We start from the raw sequence: 20,229 nt of genomic DNA on the forward strand, positions 1-20,229 counted from the left end.
TACAGTAATACTGCTTTCAAAGGGTACAGATCGTGTTCTGGGTTTCTCATTAATGTTCAATAAACACATTCTTCTCATACTGTCCATTCAAATGTACCTGAAATTACCCTCCGTCTTAAACATTTAGCGCTTGACTCTTTAAAAAGAATGTGTCCGCTCTTAATGGCTTTGGAGAAAAATCTAGTCTTTAACAACCCAGTCTCACAGCAAAACATGTAATAGCTACGTTGGACCAACGTGGTATTCTCATGCTTTTGGGGAGAAAGCGTGACAATAGAACGTTTTATTTGCAACTAGGTCACGTGACTGTCAATTTTCCCTCAGCTAAAAAAAAGAAAATGGCGGACTGTCGGTCTATTATCTGTGAAAAACACAATATTTTAAGAAAGCATCAGCATTTGTATGCATTTCGATGGCATTTCTAATGAGAAGTATGCGTTATATTTTCATAATCTTCTATCAGACAATGTAGAAGACCTTCCGTTTATTAGTTTCTAGTGACGTAGTTGCAAGGCAATGTAAATGAATGGGCGGAAATAAAATGTAGTATTGTCTGGGGAGAAAGCGTGAGAATACCACGTTGGTCCTACGTAGCTATTACACGTTTTGCTGTGAGACGGAGTTGTCTTTAAACAGGTAGTTGTGGGGGGCGATACTCGGGAGCGGGCGCAGGCGATTCTCAAGACTCCACATCGATGAAAGAAAGAGCCAAATGTGATTGGATTGCTGGATCACGTGTTCTTTGATATAGACCGTCCAGACATGACTGCTTTGAGGTATTTAACTGTTGGTAGGAAACTTTAGGTACCCAAAGTTTGTCCTATTTTCAATGATCTCTTAGGTTAGTAAAAGTGTGTTTGGTGGTGAAAACAAGGGTTAATGGAGAAATCCATAACCAGATTGTTGTTTGTAGACATCCACCCCACTTCTTTACTGAACTCTGACCTACTGCACTCCCTGGAGTCCTTGGTTATCATGAATACATGTTATTTTACACCCATGTAGATGCCATGTATAATGTCTCAAAGCCACTACGCAAATGTTTGAAGTGACTCCAGTCATTGGAAGATTAAGAGACCTACTCTGTTCAGTCTACCTGTTTTAGCTCAAATGTTATATAGAAAGCTAGACTTTTGTCTTCAAATAGTCTATAGTTGACTGTTAAATATTTGTATTTGCAACCAATGAAAAGAAGTCACCATGTTTTGAACGTAGAGTCGCTGTATACGGCTCCGGTAGAGGCAGCGACCTGTCAATCACACTACGCCTCTATTGGTCAGTGGAGAAAATGCAGGTTTTCAGAAGCAGTGGTAGCAAAAGTGTCTTTGCAACAGTGTGATATGACTCTACACCACACAAAGAACAGTATGTGGATACAACTTTGACTATCTGAAAAGGCGACGGCCCCATTACCTTTGCAATGGTCACATTTGACTAGCTGGCCATAAGTCCATGGATGCAGCTCTCGGCCTATTTGCATGTTTTAGGAAAAGATTTGTTTTCTCTTTTGCGTTACTTTGGTAGTCAACATAGAAGCCAAAACATTGCTTGTGTCAGATTGTTAAGCTTTAAATGCTTTTGATGATCGAACCCGCTGACCTGAGATGACCACTATTATCTAAGTAGGAAATGGGCCGAATCCCTAGCTACTAGTTGAATGTGTTTAGTGTGAAAACAAAATGTCATCATTATGTAAGAGCTGCTGCTGGGTGGGGGAGGGGGGCTGCTGACCTCAGCATGAGGACAGAGTGTGGTGAGACAGACTGGAGCAGCTATCAGTCTGACAGATGAACTTTAACACACACACACACACACACACACACTGCTGTAGCTGCACTAATGTAGACAAATGCACATGCAGCCACATAGAACGCATACAAGCGCTCCCTTCATCGGGGCAGACAGATAGTCAGACCCTGAGATAGATAAATATAGGCCCCGATGAACGCACTCACACACAGGCTTGCATGGACAGGCTGTGGAAGCGCTGTGAGGACAGGCAGCTGATTCAGGATCAGTACACGAGGTGGTGCAGGGGTCAGCGAATGTCACTATGACATTCCCACTGTCTCAAATACTCTCTCTACTGCTGCAGCGTTTCAGCAGAGATGCTGCAATACATTTTAACCGGTTTGGAAGTAAAATCCACACTTTTCTACAAAATGTTTCTACTTTTATACGTCATGTCTCATCTAAACTTTGGCCACAACAGAGCCTGTGAAATGACCTTCAATAAATGACAGCAGGTTGTGAGCAGTACAAATGTTGACAGTTTGGTATTTATAGCACGTATTTGTTTTCTCTGTGGCCACTTGGAAAAATGTTGAAAATAAAATGATAAAATGAATTCAACTTGTGTTTTTCCCTCTCTTTAACGGCATTGTACTGGTCTCAAACTGGAGGTCGGACTTCAGCGTGACCTTCAATGGCGGATCGGACTCAGCTGTCATCGTCTGGCTCTCTCTGTTCTCGTACATGGCCGTGGGCAAGTCGCTGTCCTCGCGCCGACCCGACTCCAGCGGGCTCCTTTGGCCTAGTCCCCTTTTCCGAATGGGATAGATGAACCGCAACGGCCGGGTCAAGGTCTCCACAGGCCCATGAGCAGGCTGGATTACTGCCCCCTTGCTGGGCGTCTCCCCCCCACTTCCAAGCTTCTGTCTGTCATCAGCTCATCATTCTGTACTGTTGCACATTTTATTTTTTAGGCTAAAAAAGGTTCCAGTGACTCAGACCTTTTACCACCAATATCTTATCAGTTCATCCCGTATCCGGGTAGAACTTTGAAGAAATGACCGCAGTATTACTACTACATAACTAATGTAATCATAACGGCTGCATCCGAGGATGTTGCCACCACGGAGGCCTGGAAATTGTATCAAGCTAAAAGTTGAAAAATAATTAAAACCAGTGCATAAGTCCCATCTGGCGGCTTGTACGTTAACTTGATATGGGAACACACCGTACCGTTAGCCTGGAGAACAAACTTACAGCAAAAAATCCACTTTGATAATCAGAGTGCCTCGATGTCCCGTAAGTCTCACGGCAAACCGGGCTGTGCTCCGTATGATTCACTTCCAGCAGGAAGGCAGCAGGCAGGAGACGGGCTGTCCTCCAGCTGACCCCAGTCCCTCCCGTCCTGTCTTCCTTCACATACAACTGTCCTTTACTATGGGATTTCGGACTTTAAGTGAGAGCACTCTCACTGGGCATTGAGCCGCAGAGACACACGCAGACTTCCTGCAGGCACTCTGTACATCTGCTCTGTTGTTATAGAACATGGAAGTCTTAATCCATCAGCCAGCACAACGTCAAAATTTTTTTGTTTTTGTTATTGTACAAACGTTGCTGCTGCAACCAGGAACCCAGAGCAGTCTCTCCTGTGTAGCCTTGAGCGGTGCGTCACAAAAGAGCCCTGATTTGGACAATGCACAAGGCAATGAGAGCGATCCCTCATATCTAGCCCAATGCATCATGGGATACGCGGTGGCCCATCGTACAGTGCGTGAACATTACGCGTCCAGAGCGAAGAACAAAATATGTTTTTCCTGTGAATGTGATTTTTGCAATTAATCCTTTTTATTAGTTTTTAAAATAAAGAAATATTTAATAATAAACTAAATTAATAATGATTTCAAAAACACCTGCAAGCTGTATTTGAGAAATTAATGTAAATTAGGTGAATAATCCACTTGATAAGAATAATAATTTGACCATCTTTGAGTTGCCGTTGCCAGCTTAGAACCAGAAGCAACATTAGCATGATGAAGCTCTTCCAGCATAATTACACACGTGTCCTTTACCTTGAAGCTCAGTGAGGGGCGGACTCACTGACAGAGCTTGTTCACCCGGAGCGTGATGTGCATTGACAGGCGGTGCAGAAGAAAGGTGCATTGGATGTGACAACGCCTCTGTAGGCACGTGTGTGTGTGTGTGTGTGCGCGCGATGCCGGTGGTTGAGAGGCCCTGCAGGTGTCGATAACAAACGCACACGGCTGCCTGTGAGTCCCCTCCTCTCCCTCCTCCATCTCTTTCTTTGAATCCGAGCCGATCATGTCATCGTGCTCCACACCTCCTCGTCCTCGCCTGGGAACAACTCGGCTCGTCTGTCTGGGCGAGAGAAGAAAACAACACCAAGGCGACTCTCCTCACACCCTCACATTCCTCTGACCTTCAACACGGTTTCCTTTTTTTTTTGCCACCGGCGTGATTAAGAAGTTGAGATTTCCTGACAACTACCCCCCCCCTTCCTGTGGTTTTCTTTTTTTTGCTCTTATTACCACGTCCACGACATTCCCTAGCAGGCCTCAGTGTCACGGCCGGCCTCGCGCACTCGCTACAAGAGGAACCAAGGAAGCGCTCCATGATTACAGCTGAGAGGACGTCCACACTGCTCCTGACATGGGAGTGAAGAGGGAGCGCTCGCTCAGTCAAAACACACACACACACCTTCATATGGGAGAGGAGCTCACACAGATGAAGCTCTTTCTGTCATCAGCGAGGGAGGAATTATGGTCTTTTCGGCTCGGGGATTAAACTTGCATCGTGAATATATAAAAGGAGATTTATTTTCCACCAAATCACTTCTTAAAAACAGGATGACAGCGCAAGTTTTACACACATTTTTACACCAATTATACACCACTGGCGGTGTGCTCGGCAGTGAGCTGTGTGTGTATGTTGGGTGAGGGGCCATGTGTGACAAGACACAAGAGCAGAAGTCCTATTTCTAGTACACAAGCATAATGATGAATGTACATTTATGCAAATATAAAGTGTAGTTCAATGTAGGAAACAAATGCCCACCAGTGCGCTCAGGGTGCACAGTGAAGAACAAAGCGCGGCTCTGTGAACGGGGCAATCAGCTAGGGATGGAGAGGATATTCTTCATGTTATTTACATCTCAAGCTCGTAGAACCTGGTGTGTTGAGCTGTGTGCTGTTAGGTGTGGAAGCACAATGAAAGCACACATACATGGACAACAAAGCGGGTTCTAAATGCTGTTTATCAGGGACGCTGACAATGACGGAGCTCCCTTCGTGTTTGGAGACTGACTTTGGTCGGATGTGGAACAGAAGCTATAAAAAACGAGAGAGCTGGCAAAAAACTTCAGAGGTGGCACAATCCTCTTTTGTTTGCTCTTCTACATATATTTGTATTTTAAGCCGTAGCAGAAGATAAATACTAGAGGAATAAATACAAGCCAAAAGAAAGTGGTTTCCCTTAGACACGCAATAATATCTAGCTCCATATTGTAAAAAATATCCACTGCCTACAAAGGCTACAGCCACGATGAAGAAAAGAATACTTACTTACTAATACTGAAAAAGGGATTAATAGTGACCATAATATAAAAAGAAAAGGCTGCAAGGGACAGGTGGGAACGGAAAGCAGACATTAGAGCTTTAGTTCAGCTTGTTTAGAAGAAAGAGAAACCCAAAGCAGGCAAGTGTGTGTTAAATATCGGTTTATTAGCACAAGGTGCAGGCAGACAACAGAGAGAGGCATGTCAATCAAAGATAAAACACACAACAGGAAGTAAAATAGGAAAAACGCAGAAAGCAGCAGCTATTATTTTGGTGCTAACGGAACCCTGTCGCCTTAATGATACATCCTGGATTCATCTCCAGGAAACTAAAATCTGACTGACGCACAACGACACACAAACGCACAGATGTTGTTAATGGGAAAAGCAAACAGTGACTAACATCAACATGAACTTCAAACAATCCAATTGAGTGAGTTAGGGACTAAAGACTAAAGGGGTGCCCAATAGGTCCACCATTTTTTCCAGGTCAACCGCATGAGCTAACTTATGCTAATTAGCATCTTTGCTTGCTAACGGACACATTTCATTTAATTCAAAAGCAACCCTCATCCTAAGTCGTCGTTATTCATTTTCTCCTGTTAGTTGGTTCCGTTGGTGGCTGGTTCTACAGACGGTTCGAATGTGCAGATGTAATTACACAAAATGATATTTCCTGGTTTCAGGCGTGTAAGTATCGTCACACACGGGGACACTGGGAGGCCGACTCTCAATTGTAACATGAGGTATACTCAGTATACATAGGAATAAATTAATAGATATTTAGCATTTTTATTGTAGATGGATCTCCATGACTTGCTTGCGAGCCGAAGAGGTGAGGGCACCACCGGTCTGCACTAACGATTGTCCACTGACGGTCTGGCTTTAGCTTCTCCACCTACACGGCTTTGGAGGATAGAGAGTGACCGTTTGACAGCTCAGAGATTTACCGAGAGAGGTGATCCTCAAAGACGGAGAAGCCGTTAAAAGATCTTCACTGAAGAGCAGAAAAACTAAATTGACAAAAATAGAAAAAGTCCTTGGGTGGATTGAAATGCAAGTCTGATTTTTCTTTTTTGGACTCGCTGGGTGTTGACGGATCGGCCTCGCAGCGCTGGCGACTCAGTCTGAAAGCTTTCAGACAGGAGGGCGAGGGGGCTGGCTGCTGGGTGGTGTCTGTGTATGTGTGTCTGTGTGTGAGGACATGAGCTTATAAACTTACTGTCTGCTCAGTGAAACAGTGAGACAGAGAAACTAGAGCGGCTACAGATGGGTGCAATGGCAAGTTTATGCCACAATTGGCTTTAAATATCTACGTTGATATGTACTTTTGTAAATATTGGACACGTGCACGCGGTTTGCAAAGAAGTCACTGCAACTTTCAGTTGAACATAAAAAGGAGTTTTGTCTTTTGGGTTTGTTGTGTCCGAGACAGCAGTGAATCCCAGCGGTCCACGCAGCATGGGGAGGGAGGGCGGGCGCATAGACGAGTGTGCACGTTTAATGAAGTGTGTGTGATCTACCATGAGGGAAAGTAAGGCGGCATCCCATCATGTCCGTGTTGCACAGGGGTGAGGGAGGAAGGTGCACAGAAGCGGAAACACAGCTGATCGGCATGGCGATGGAGTCTAGTCCTCTGAAGCATTGGGACGGGAAAAGGAGGGCGGGGGAAAAAAAGAAAAAAATGGAAAAAAAGATGAAAGTGTAATAAAAATGATTAAAAAAAGAGAAAGACCATAAAACAAAAAAACAGGTGCGTTGATGAAAGGTCCATTCGAGAAGGAAAGAATAAATTGGTGGAATAAATTAAGAAATATGAGCATAAATTAAAAATTTAAAGGAACTCAAATGAGGAAAAGATAAGGGGGGAAACAGGAAGAAAGCAAGTTAGTAAAGCTGTCATAAAATCAACTCATTAAACAACATGCAACGCACCAAGTATCTTATTCTGCGTCACCTGCCAGATTTAATTCTGCCCTGGTTAATTACAGCGCCCTCCAGAATCATCAGCACCCTTTAATAATAATTAACACAATGCTTTTGTCTTTTATTGTCATGGTCTTTCACTTAAAATAGTTTACTTTTCATTGAAGGGAAATTGTTTAAGGAAAATAAGATGCTTGACATTTAATAAGGATTTTTCTCCAAAACATGTCTGCCACAATTATTGGTACCCTTAGAAAATCTCATGATTAAAATCTAATTGAAGTATAATTAGTTACTTTTTTCATTTTCAAGATGACCAGTTGGATTAGAAACCTTTGAGTGTTCAGCCACTACTTCCTGTTTCACTGGGGTGTAAATATGAGATGACACACACGCACAAGATGCACAAGATGTGCAAAGAAAAGTTGTTGAAAATCTGATAACAGTTGAGAATTCCCATTTCCACTATCAGGCCAATAATTAAGAAGTTCATAGCGACAGGAGATGTTAAGAATCAGCAGAGACGAGGACGTGTGTGTACATTGAGCACCAAGAGGAGGATGGTTCGGCTGGCAAAGGAATCTCCAAGAATCTCAGCTGGAGAATTGCAGACGTTAGTTGAGTCTTGTGGTCAGAAAGTCTCCAATACTACCATCAGATGCCACACCCATCAACACAAGCTGTTTGGGAGGGTTGCCAGGAAAAAGTCCCTGCCGTCAATTAACAAGAACCTAAAGCGTCTGCAGTTTGCGAAACGTTACTGGAACTTCCAATGGGTTAGTGTTATGTAGTCAGATGAGACACACTCAACCATTGACGGTATGGTGGTGGATCTGTGATGCTGTTTTTCCCTGGGCATCTCGTTAGGATACATAGTTTCTTTGACTCCATTAAATACCAGCAGATATTAAATGAAAACCTAACAGCCTCTGTGAGGAAGTTTAAAATGGGCTGGCGTTGGGCCTTTCAGCAGAACAAAGTCCAAACTACCTAAAAATCTACACAACAATGGTTCACGGACCACAGAATAAAGCTTTTGACGTGGCCATCAAAGTCCCCCGACCTAAAACCCACAGATAATCGGTGGGATGAGGTAAAGCGGAGAGTCCACAAGCGTCAACGCTGGGAAACCAAAGGATCTGGAGGAATGTGAATGGAGTAATGGTCCCAGAGACGGGGCCATGTGTTCACCAACCTCATCACGCATTATTAGAGAAGACTGCACTAGAGCGGTTATCTTGGCAAAGCAAGGCTGCAAAAAATTTTAACCTGTGAGGAAAATATACTTTTCTTAATAAGAATTTAAAGTTGACCTAAATCATGCTCAGTTAATGGTTAGATCTTTGTGAATATTTTGAATGAAAGATCCTGAGGATGAAACATGAAGACTTTTTTTGCATCTTGTCTAAAGGGTGCCAATAATTCTGATTCTAATTCTGGAGGGCACTGGGCACTGGTCATGTCATGCAGAAGCATCACGCAGCATCCAGAAACAAACATCTCCATGTGCTCTGTCAGGCACGGCCTTGAGCTCGAAACTATCTGACCCAGTTACTACTTATTTAGCCTGCCTCCTCTCCCCGGGGTGTGCTGCAACAGCGGTGATGAATGAATCAAACGCACCCCGACGAGCCAGATGCTCAGAGGCCTAAAGGTCCGTTCCTTCATACCTCACGCTGCACCTTTCTGTTGAGACCCGAATCCAGACTTAAAGAGCAACCCTCCAACAGTGTCCTCCTCCCCCCCGGTGTATGGCTGGGGGGTGCGTACAAAGGCACATTTTCATTACTAATGTAATAGTAGGAGAAACGCCATAAATGCATGCCGGGAACTCCGTAACCTTGGTTACGAGCAGCAAATGCCATGCAAACAAGCGGACAGCTAAAGCGGAGAACGTGCAAACGTCAGTATTTACACGCTGATCACTCCCCCCACTGTCACCAAACATCCACCCACAGTGCACGGTGGCTTCTTACAGTCCACCGCGCTACGTGAGGTCACCTATTGGTTTGTGAACGGCTGTTTTGAAGCCAGTAGTTTGTCATTCAGGCCACCGCCAACAGAAATGACACCAGAGGGAGGAGCTAAGTACAACCAAACACTGCATAAGACATTTTGAGGGGTGTGAAAGGGTTAAAGTGTAGTGAAAACATGGACAATTGTCACAGATTTCCAGTAAATAGAGAACTCTTATTTTAGGTTGATAGGTATTATTTCTGTGGCTGATTGATTTGTGCTGTATTCACTGTGCAGGTGAGCTCATTACAGACAGGCTCACATTACAACTAAACAAAAGGTGTGGCTCGGGCTGAGCGCCTCCTGAATAACAAGGGATATTGAATCTTAAACCCAACCCGTGTGCATTCGCTCAGTTCTGGGAATGATCCGCTCGGTGTGCTCTGCAGAGGGTGGTTTGATACCTCTTACTGGCGCTTTCTTTAGACAACTCCAAAGGTCCCGCTCAAGTTTGGGTTTTTATTATTATTGTCTGCACATTTCTGTTACACAGATAAGGCACAAATACACAGAGGAAATCTAAAATAATAGAGTTTGAAAGATTTATAAGGGTTATATTTTTTGAGATTTGCATTGGTTCATGCAGTTTGAAATGGAACCACTGCATTGACGACAGCAATAAGTGATCCATTATGTTAAAGCTGAGAGGGGGCGGGGGAGACCAGACTATTGAAAAAAACAAAAATCTGATGATTCCCAAGATGATGATGATGATGACACACACACACACACACACACACACACACACTCACATTTGTTTCTAGAGCTTCATCCTTTCTCTGTGGCTCATTATCTCCAATGAGATATAACAATAAAACTATATATTCAGATCAAAGGCAGAGAAATTATTGCATACAAGCTTCATTCCATTTACTAAAAGGACTGAGTCGATGCTATCAGGGCGACAATGTGACAATCACCTGTTGTCAAATTCAGATTCCTTTTCATCAGTGATTATGCAAATGACTTCTCTTCTCATCTAAAAAGAAGTCTTCACCGCTTATCCCTCGTAGCTCGCTGTAGAAAGGCAGCCACCTAGTAATGCAATGGGTGCCGCTTTATACAAGTCCACGACCTCGGATTCTGGAGAGAAGCCAATGTGGAAGTGTCTTAAAACCTGCATTCTATCGGATGACCACCAGGGGGCAACTCCTTTGGTCCTATAGAAAATGACTACTCCTGTCTTGATTAATTTCCTCAGTAAACATTGTAAACATTGTAAAGATGTAACATGTAATGTCTTTAGACACAATGCACCTGGAGCATCTGATGACAACTAGTCTTTTTCTGAGTACTTTCATGTTCTAAACACAATATTGGGACAGGATATTCTATTTAAAGGGATAGCTCAGTTTGGTCTGCAGTGCGGTCGTATGAGGTTCTTCTCAGTAGTCAGTGTGTTACTGCGGCAGATGGAGTAAAGTGTGTTGATGTGAACATTCTTTAGACACTAAGATAATCTACACCGGCTATATTGCGTATTTTCAGCACTTCACCTCTACCAACAGTAGTTTACAGGAGCTGTTGGTCACATTGAAATCCCAAAGTAACACAACAATACACACACACACACACACACACACACACACACACACACACACACACACACACACACACACACACACACACACTAACATATCAAAGAGAAAGTCTGTAGCCTGCCTGTTATTGGAAGCAACCAAGCCCCGCCCTCCTTCTGGAGCAGGTGGGTTGGTTTTATACGACACAGTTAACCATTGAAATGTGGTTCTGAATAGATTTGAATTAATACAGTAACGAAATATTAATTCATATTCAATCAGTGCTAGTTGGACAGGTTGGATCAGAGATCACCAGCATAGATTGACAGCTCTGATTGGTTGTTTCTTTTTCTGATTGTTGGAGGAGCTAGGAGCATTTAAAAGGAGGCAGAGCAATTATTAACAGATTACCTGTAATACAGAATGTATTACTGTCAGGCTACAGTTTAAGAGAAAATGTGTGTTACTGAAATCACCAAAAGTAAACCCTTTTAAGAAGAATTATTTTAGCAAGAACACAAACAAAGAAATGTGCTACAGTGTTCCTGAGTGTAATGTAAAAAGAACCTTTGACATTTGTAGGAGCAAAGTTAAAGAGCCACGAGAGCAGCTCACATCCTGCTCCGACAGACACACACACACACACACACACACACACACACACACACACACACACACAGAGGATGGAACTTAGAGAACAAAGAACAGGCCGTGATTGGCCAATGAGAAGGCTAAGGAGCCCTAACTGGAAGGCAGAGGGGAATTGTGGGATGTGTCTTACCAGGCTTTTGCACCCCATGAGCTTCTTGCTCGCCATTCTCCATCGTCACACCCGTGTCTGCACAGCAAACACACACAGACACACAAAACAAAACACATTACCATCCATCAGGGTGCTGTTGGGCAGAGTGCATGGTATCGGTTTGGTCGGGCGGATAAGTGGCAGATGGAGCCGTGTCGGATGCAGGTGTGTAACGCGCTGTGATAGCGGGCGCCTCGCTACAGGCGTGTGTGCCACGTGCCTCTGGACGAGCTTGTTAGTATCACACCGACCTGTGTGGGCAGACTGGGGCAGAACATATTCACTGCTGATACTGTCTGACATCTGACTGCTGAGTCACACACACACACACACACACACACACACCATTCTGTAAAAGTGGTACATTGAGGGGAGTGGAGAGCACGGCCTTCCCCCCGATCCCACGGCCAATCAATAAATCACTCAAACATTGATTTAATATACCGTAAATACACATGCATATATATATATATATATATATATATATATATATATATATATATATATATATATATATATATATATATAAAAATGTAGCTCTGGTTCACCCATGTACTCATGATGCACACACTTATTATTGTGAGCTGATTGATCAGCAGTCATTAATTGATATTTTATGTTAATGTTGAGCACATAACAAGGCCCATTCTGCAGTCAGTACATGCAAACATGTGCACAGCACGCACACACACACACACACACACACACACACACACACACAAGGAATGAGTTTCTAGTGTCCACACAGAAACATGGAACGCCATGGATGTAAAGCACAGGACACGCATCACAGTGCACGCTCCGTGCACATCAGGGTACCACACAAACAACTCTGGGACAGAAGAACAGAAACAAAAACAAGCGCTCCCTGTTTTGCTGACAGCGAGACGAGGACAGACTGAGGACAACGCCTCGCCCTGCAGTCCTGGCGCGTCAGCATGTCTGCGCCTGTCCAAAGCGCACGGCGTGCCACGGCGATCACCAGAGACGCGCGCCCACGGCCCGTCCCACGGCCCGCTGTCACCGACCCGAGACCCAGACAGTCTGACCAAAGTGTCGGGCCCGAAAGCAGAGTCAGCCCCGGCTTGCTGTCACTTCATTTTATGTTTGTGTTCACTCAGCTGTGTGTTTGATCCGTCGATCTGCTGACACACACTCCTATGGAATAGCAGTGTGTGCCTCTCTTTAATGCTTACATGATGTATATCTATGTAAATATTTTCTATAACCTCTCCCAATCAGAGTCCCCAGATGCTTAGAATCATGATGCCTTTCTGCATATTTGACCAAAACAAACTGGTTTGACTTACTGCCAATAAGTCAGCCCATCTACTGTATGTTGTTATGGTAACGCAGTCATCCTTCGGAGGGACAAGTCCTAATTGGCATCAACCAGTACCGGCTGTATGAGCGCGCAGCATTGAAGAAGCCATTAGCTAGCCAGTGGGACACAGCTGTTGTCTGTTGGCTGCCCCTTAGGCTCAATGGCACCTCGGCAGAAACAACAACCAGTGTGTCGGGCTCCGCCGAAGCGATCCCTCCGTTGGTGTTACATTACACAGTTTGGGAATCGGATGCGTGGGTGAACGCGATGTGTGGTATCATGGGATGTGTGGCGGGATGCACGGACGTTTAATTATCATTTTAAGTTGAGATGGAATGATGGATTTGGACCCGGGAGACCTTTACAGAAACAAATCCCTTTCTCCCCTGGGCTCCACCATGTCGGTCTCACCTGCCCTGGTGTCGTCGTTGTCCAGCAGTGGCACGTAGTTCGTCTTCCCCACGGTCTCCCCGACCTGGTCGTCGAAGGGCTCCGCCTCCAGCTCGGCCACGAAGTCCTTCTCCACCCGGTCCTCTGGGCCCGGCTGGGGAGCGCTGTCCGTCAGCGCGTCGCTCAGACTCAGGTCTAACTCCGCCATGACTGCAGACAAGCACAGACGGAGAGGACAGTGAGCGTGCGATCACGCACAGGACAAAGCACTTGTTCCTCAAACAACCGTTGGATCGTTCCCTCCCACGCTGCAGAGACCTCAACTCCTCCGGGATCCCTCCCACAACACTGGGAACACGATATGCTACAAAAAAGGATCAAATGATTCTGCATGATAAAAAAAATGACCTTTTCCACCCAAACGGTAGTTACCACAGTGTGTCTGCCTCTCCTTCCCACACGAAGAAGAGTTGAATCTCACTACATCATCTCTCTACCTTCCTGAGGGGTGTCGGTTTGCGTGCGGCTGAAATGCCTTTTGCTTCTGGTGCAGTTGTAGATCCCTTGCAGACCCTTCTGCCGCAGTGAACGACGGCAAGGAGTCGGTAATAAGCAGGTTTTACAAAACTCTCCCCTCAAACATGTAAGTTTATTGAGCTTTCAGTCATAAATGTAGGACAAAAATATTACACTGTATGTAGTATGGCAGATTATCCATTACCGTGATCTCCCCCGAAGCCACCGCTATCTGGAGATAAGGAATGTGAATGTATAACTATGTTTCCCCGAGGTTTATGGCTTTGGGAGGGAGGGGGAGGACATGCAGCTCAGAGCTGAGCCAAGGAGGAAGACGTTGAAAAAGAGACATGGGATTGAAGATAAGGGGTTAAAGGAAATGAGACTGTGAAAAAAATGTTTTGATCCCCAAAAATTAAAAAACATGATTTCAGCTCATTGCATCACAGCGCCTGGGAAGTCTTGAATCCGACAGGCAACACAAACAGAATGACTACATCTTTACAGGGAAATCTGATGTTCACTAGTCTACTGCGAGACCTGGAGCCAAATGGTGGCATGGCTATAGTGGCAAATCACTGTCAAATTTCGAGAGCGTAAATCAGGTTGATGCGCGCGCGTAAATCAAACATTTGCAAATCTCCATCTCGCGCGAGATATTTGCTCGCTCGCGGAGCGTGAACTTCCTCGCTCGCTAGGTTAGTCTCTGCTCGCGCTCGAAGGTGTTTTCTACGCGCTCGCTGTTTTTCTTTTTGACAGTAAGGGGGCGGAGCCAGTCACCATACTCTGTACATCTGATTGGTTACAAACCCCGTCTTTGGATTGGCTGGAGTGATGCATCCACACAACTATAGAAGCCCATTTCCGCACTAAAGAAAGGGGATAGAAAGTCGAAATTATGCAATGTCTGATCCCTGTGGTGTGAAGAACCCATGTGTAATGCTGCTTACCACCACAATGAGGCACAGTTACATCAGGGTTTTTGCTCTGTGCAAGACTTGGTGCAATATGCACACACACACACACACACACACACACACACACACACACACACACACACACACACACACACACACACACAGAGCGGGCATCAGGTCGTCTGGGAGTTGACCGACAGCCAGCAGGGAGTTTGATGAGTCATGCCGCGTCATCTTCTAACTAGGATTTCAGATCATGTTGGGCGCCAGCAGCACCCGTCCTCCCTCTGCTCAGCCCCGTCTGTACCTTTCCCGTGTCGTCGCCTGAGGAGGAACCCTCTGCCCTGCAAGAAGAGCCCTTCTCTTTTTGTCTGAGATCAGGCAGTTTCCATGAACCGTCAAATACGACTCCATGCCCCCCCCCCCCCCCCCTCTTCTGGAGTATCTGCTCACTACCACAGGACAACACCACATTCTACTATCTACTCTATCAACTTTTGGGTGACTGTGGCGCCTGTCAGGGCAGGGTTAATGGTTCGAACCCCGGCTGCTCCATGTCCCGTGTCGAAGTGTCCCTGTGCAAGACACCCAACTCCTAACTGCTCCCTCTGCGTGGTACGATTTACATGCAGAGAACATGTTCCCCACTGGGATTCATAAAGGATGCTTTCTCCTTCTTCAAACTGCACGAGTCCACAGTAAAGACTGACCTGACCTGACCCCCCTCTTGAAGGACTGATCCAGGTCTCAGATGATCCCGTGATACAGCCCTGATACTCTCGCCACAGTATCAATGACAAATGGAAGGGGAGCGTCTCACCTGGGCTAAACAGTGTTTGTGTCTTTTATCTTCCAAACGTTGCTAGGCAACCACCTACTGAGCGATAGCTTGACCCATATCTACGATTTGTTATTTAATAGGGGCTGGAGTGGTGAACCACAGTCTGATCCCCATGGTGTCCTCGGGCAAGGCCCTTCACCCCAAAGCCGCCCTAGTAAAGTCCATCTAAATGATGAGAAAGCAGTTTAAATGAATGAATTATCATTGTTGTTAATAACCACTAAAATGCCTCCTGCTGTTCTCCGGTCAGATCATGGTGGCTACAGTCGACATGTCGCTCTGTGTATCAAGCTGAGAAATCTAATTTGATTTTTTGTTAACTCAACGTGTTCAGGGTGTTTCGTAGAGCGGAGGAAACACATTGATTAAGGAGTTTTTGTTGCCCTTACATTTTAAAAGTGCTCAACATTGATGCAGCTCGTTTATGATCGGTGTGATGGCGACCCACCATCTTATTATCATTATTTTAAAACTATAGGTCCCCAACTGCGGGAAGCTGTAGAACTCCTTATTTCAAAAAGAGTGACTTGAACAGACGGAAAGTAAAAAACCTCATTAACAACCGAATGAAGCCTTCGTTTCCTTTAATATTCAGTCCTTTGCTCCAGTTTGTCAGCAGGAAATAGCACCGGCCATGAGCGATATGCACACACATGACGCGTTCTGCCGCCACAGACACAATCAACCAGCCGGTCACTCGAAGCAATAGGGTGTTTCTGAGGCAGGCACGTAAATACACTGCTGGGGTCTCAGCAGGCTAAGTGGGCCCCCGGTGGTGGGACCAGGGTGTGCCGCCTGCTGCCTCCAACCACAAAGCCACGATGGTCAGAAACACTGACCCCATTTCCATATTTAACCCCACTTCATCTGTGTGTGTTTAGCACACGCTGCGCCAGCTGCAGAGGAGGTGATTCATGCCACCCGGTCCAGCAGCTGACCCGGTTCCAAACACAGCGGAGACCCGTCAGTTTGTTCCTACAGCGAGGTCTTCATTTCAAATGGCAAATGGGTTGTTTCTTTTCTCGTCTCCAGACCACGCAAAGTTTGTTTACGCCACATGACATCATCCACCCACTAGCCCATCAGTAGCTAAATGCACGCACCGCAGTCACTGGGTTGAGTGTCTGGCCCGAGGACACACCAACATGCGGACAAGCAGAGCTGGGATTGAACCGGTGGAAGGACCATGTTCTCCACTCAGTCAGTCACCAGTTTGGCGAGCTGCCGTAGTTTGAGCAGAGCTCCTGTTTTCCGAGTTGGGTTTGGCCACTTGGAAATAATCTGGATTCAACAAAGGAAGGAAATCCAGAGAGGAGGCCGATGCTATTGTGTTGAGTCTGTGTGTGTGTGCGTGTGTGTGTGTGGGGAGGGGGGTTAGTCATGTGTGTTTGCGGGCGTGATGGCCTCTCTGTTGGCCCTTTCAGCCAGAAGAGTAATGTTTTTTGATTTAGTGGCATTTATTACTCATATTAATACGCAGGAGTTAAATCAATCTCAATATACAAACTTACAAAACGCTCATTTATCAAATGGCGTAGGTACAGTTTAGCATAAAAGGTGCAGTATTTGCTCGGGGGGGTGTACGCCGGCACAATGCCACAGCCGGCCTGTATCGAGGTGAGGGGGGGGGGATCAGCAGGCGCGGCGGGCCTGTTGCTTTTCACTTGAACAGTGAGTGCTGCACGGCCTTTTTTACACAGCGAAAAGAAAAGCCTCACTTGGAGCTAAACTCTTTTACCATTTGTGAATCATTAACCTTCGTTACACCTTCTGACGTGGAGCTCATGGGCCTGGCCGGGACTCGCACCGCCACGCTCCGGCTGCTGGCATATCTACGCCCCCTGTGCCTGCGAGCCAGGACCACTCCAGCCAACGGCCAACGTCTCAGACATGAAGAGAAGAACAATACCAAATACCAGTTTAAATCCTGGATTCTCAATTCCACATTCAAAATAAGAACCATACATACGGACTCCTCAGTTTATGAGCGCTAGCTTCAGGGACCTCACGAGAAACACTTTGCCTGTCAGATAAGAAAATCATAAATGGTAAATGAACCTACGATAAGAACAGTCACTCTGAACACACTTGGGACTCATCTAAATGATCTCATCATTTTAGGAAGCCAACCGTTGAGTTCAGCGTGTCGACTATTTTATTGGAGATACGTCAGAATTATGCCTGTAGTATAAATAACTAGCAAAGAAAAGATGATCTCATTTGTCGGAAGATGGATTTATTTTTACAGCTGCACTATTATCCTACATATTATCTGTGAATGCAGATAATGGGACGTTAAATAAAGCTATACAAAGGATAGACAAAGGACGAGGCACTGGCTCTGGTGTTATTAGGTGTGTCGTGTGTATTGATTATTTTCATTAGACATCAACAATCATGGGCAAAAAAGTGTTCAGGAAAGCTGGCTTCTGATGTCACTTTCTAAGAGAGGCGGGACACTTCCTCCAACTGCTCAGCTTACTCCGTTACCATGCCAGCGTGTGCGCGTGTGTGTGTGTGTGTGTGTGAGAGAATGAGAGCTGGCACATACTGCTGCACGAACACTTCTCTTATTCCTCCATTATGCAGACTGGCTTCTACAGATCCAGGATCTATCTTTAAATATGAATGTGGAAGACGACTGTATGCATGTCCTCTTTGACCCCGAGGACGACTATTTAGTGAGTGCGTGTGTGTTTGAGATCATTTCCTGTTGTTCTTTTCTGAAGGCGCACTTCTGTTTTTTGTTACAGCTGATCTACAGAGACAGCTGACAGGGGACCTTTAGCCAGAGCACACACACACACACACACACACACACCAGCCTTTTGTCTCCCCCAGTTGGATGAACAGCGCCCTGACACTAACCTTATTTAAAGTATTTACACCGGATTTTCTGGATCTGTCTTTGGAGGAAGTAAAAGTGTTTGGTATCAGATTACAATACTGAATGAGAGATTCTCCCAGCTGAAAGATATACATGTGTATATATACACACACATACATATACACACACATGACTTGTATAGGTACCTTAACATATTACAAACAAAAAGACAAACAGTAAGTAAAAAAAAAAAAACCTTATGTAATAGAACTCTTTTTTTATGCATTGCAGAGAAACATTACCAACTGAAAACAACTACCACATAGTTTGAGCTGGAAATTTTAAATCAGATATTTCAATACACCTCTTCATATGTAAAGGATCCCCCGGCTTCATTATGTTGGAGAAAATGTGTAAAAAAAAGGAGATCACACGCATCCAGTAGTTAAGGGTTTTGTAAAAATATCAAAGCAGAAATGGAGAAAAGCGTCAGAGTGGAGGTAGCCTTTGATCCACTGATATTTATCTGTACCAGGAGATTTAGGGGACAACGAAAAGATAATGGTGAAGTGGAATAATACAAAGGCACCAGCAATAAGTCAGTGGAGACAGAGACTATGACAGGTTCACACAATGGAAAAATGACTGCAGATCTATGAATGAAAACAGATGCCTTTACAAGAAGATGGAGCTGCGTTACATTATACCTCCATGCTCGAGCAACTGAGGGGGGTTACGGTAACAAAACTAAGCTACAAGTAGGAATATGATTGCTTAGCCAACTTGCAAATAAATGAGTTGATTACCTAATTAATTGTACTTAATCTAGGTGTTTAGTCCTCCCCTTCTATGCTCCTTGTGAAGTGTATGTGTAAAGGTACATACATGGGGCATGTGGTGCGGGTGTGTATGTGGATGACGATGCTTGTGTATAAGCATTTGTCCGTGTGATTGTGCATTTATGTAAAGATTATCGCTATAAACTATTGATACTTATAGGCTATAACTGTCATCCTTTACTATTTATTTTATTTAAAATGTCGAGGGTTGCTCTTTTGTGTTAAAAATGCCAAATAAAAAGTTTTTTAAAAAGCTACTAAATGAGATAATGTGTTGGTGTTCATAATCACATTAAGTCATACAGAAAACAGAGGCCTTAAATCAATAACTCACAGAACTACTCATGCATTAATAAAGCCCAACATGGATGTCATGCTATAGGTAGCTCCCAAAGAAGCTGTGCTGGGCAATAAAATCCCATCAGAAAAATGAGTAGTTGGAGGACTCACAGCAGAGTCTCTGGTGTGTGTCTTTGTCGTACATGGTAGTACAGTGGAGGTGCTGCCTAAGCCCCGCCCCCGACAATGGAAGCAGACAAGAGGACAGCGCGATCGACTAAAATATTGGTGACGTTCATTTATATGTAAAATGAATATCTCACAACCAAAAATGATCACTCATTTTCCTATATTGTGCGATGATTCAATATATTGCGTATCGCGACAGGCCCAGTAAATACACTCACCTGGTGGAGATCTGCTGCCTAAAGGCTGCGTCGACGCACTCGTTTCAATTCATGGTTCTAAAAGTCTTGCGTGTGTTGCAGAGCAATTCACCGCCAGAACAACAACAACAACAGGTGGAGTAACGTGTTTTGTGAAATACGACCTACAGGGTCACGTCTTTGTGTGTGGAAGTCGTTGGTGTGTTTATTTATTTATCATACACTTTATTGCCCCGTGCATCGACACTGCTGCTTTTTATCAAGGACACATTTGTCCCGTATTTTCCTTCACAACTTTGTTCCCCTTGAACGACCAACCGGCGTTTGCAGAGATCTCCCTCCAT

The 20,229-nt window shown here is 44.8% G+C and overlaps 1 protein-coding gene across 2 annotated transcripts in view; it reads right to left on the reverse strand.

Moving 5' to 3' along the window:
- The window catches only part of LOC120812111 (uncharacterized), a 70,801-nt gene that overhangs the window by 41,277 nt on the left and 9,295 nt on the right, over positions 1–20,229 (reverse strand). For both annotated transcript variants that reach the window (XM_040167942.2, XM_040167952.2), the window contains exons 2-3: positions 13,302–13,490; positions 11,546–11,602 (exon numbers count right to left, since the gene is read on the reverse strand). In XM_040167942.2, the coding sequence (XP_040023876.2) occupies positions 11,546–11,602; positions 13,302–13,488 (244 nt within the window). In that variant the 5' untranslated portion in view covers positions 13,489–13,490. The remainder of the gene's footprint in view (positions 1–11,545; positions 11,603–13,301; positions 13,491–20,229) is intronic.

The sequence above is a fragment of the Gasterosteus aculeatus genome, chromosome 21, assembly GCF_964276395.1.
Source record: "Gasterosteus aculeatus chromosome 21, fGasAcu3.hap1.1, whole genome shotgun sequence".
Taxonomy (NCBI): Eukaryota; Metazoa; Chordata; class Actinopteri; order Perciformes; family Gasterosteidae; genus Gasterosteus; species Gasterosteus aculeatus.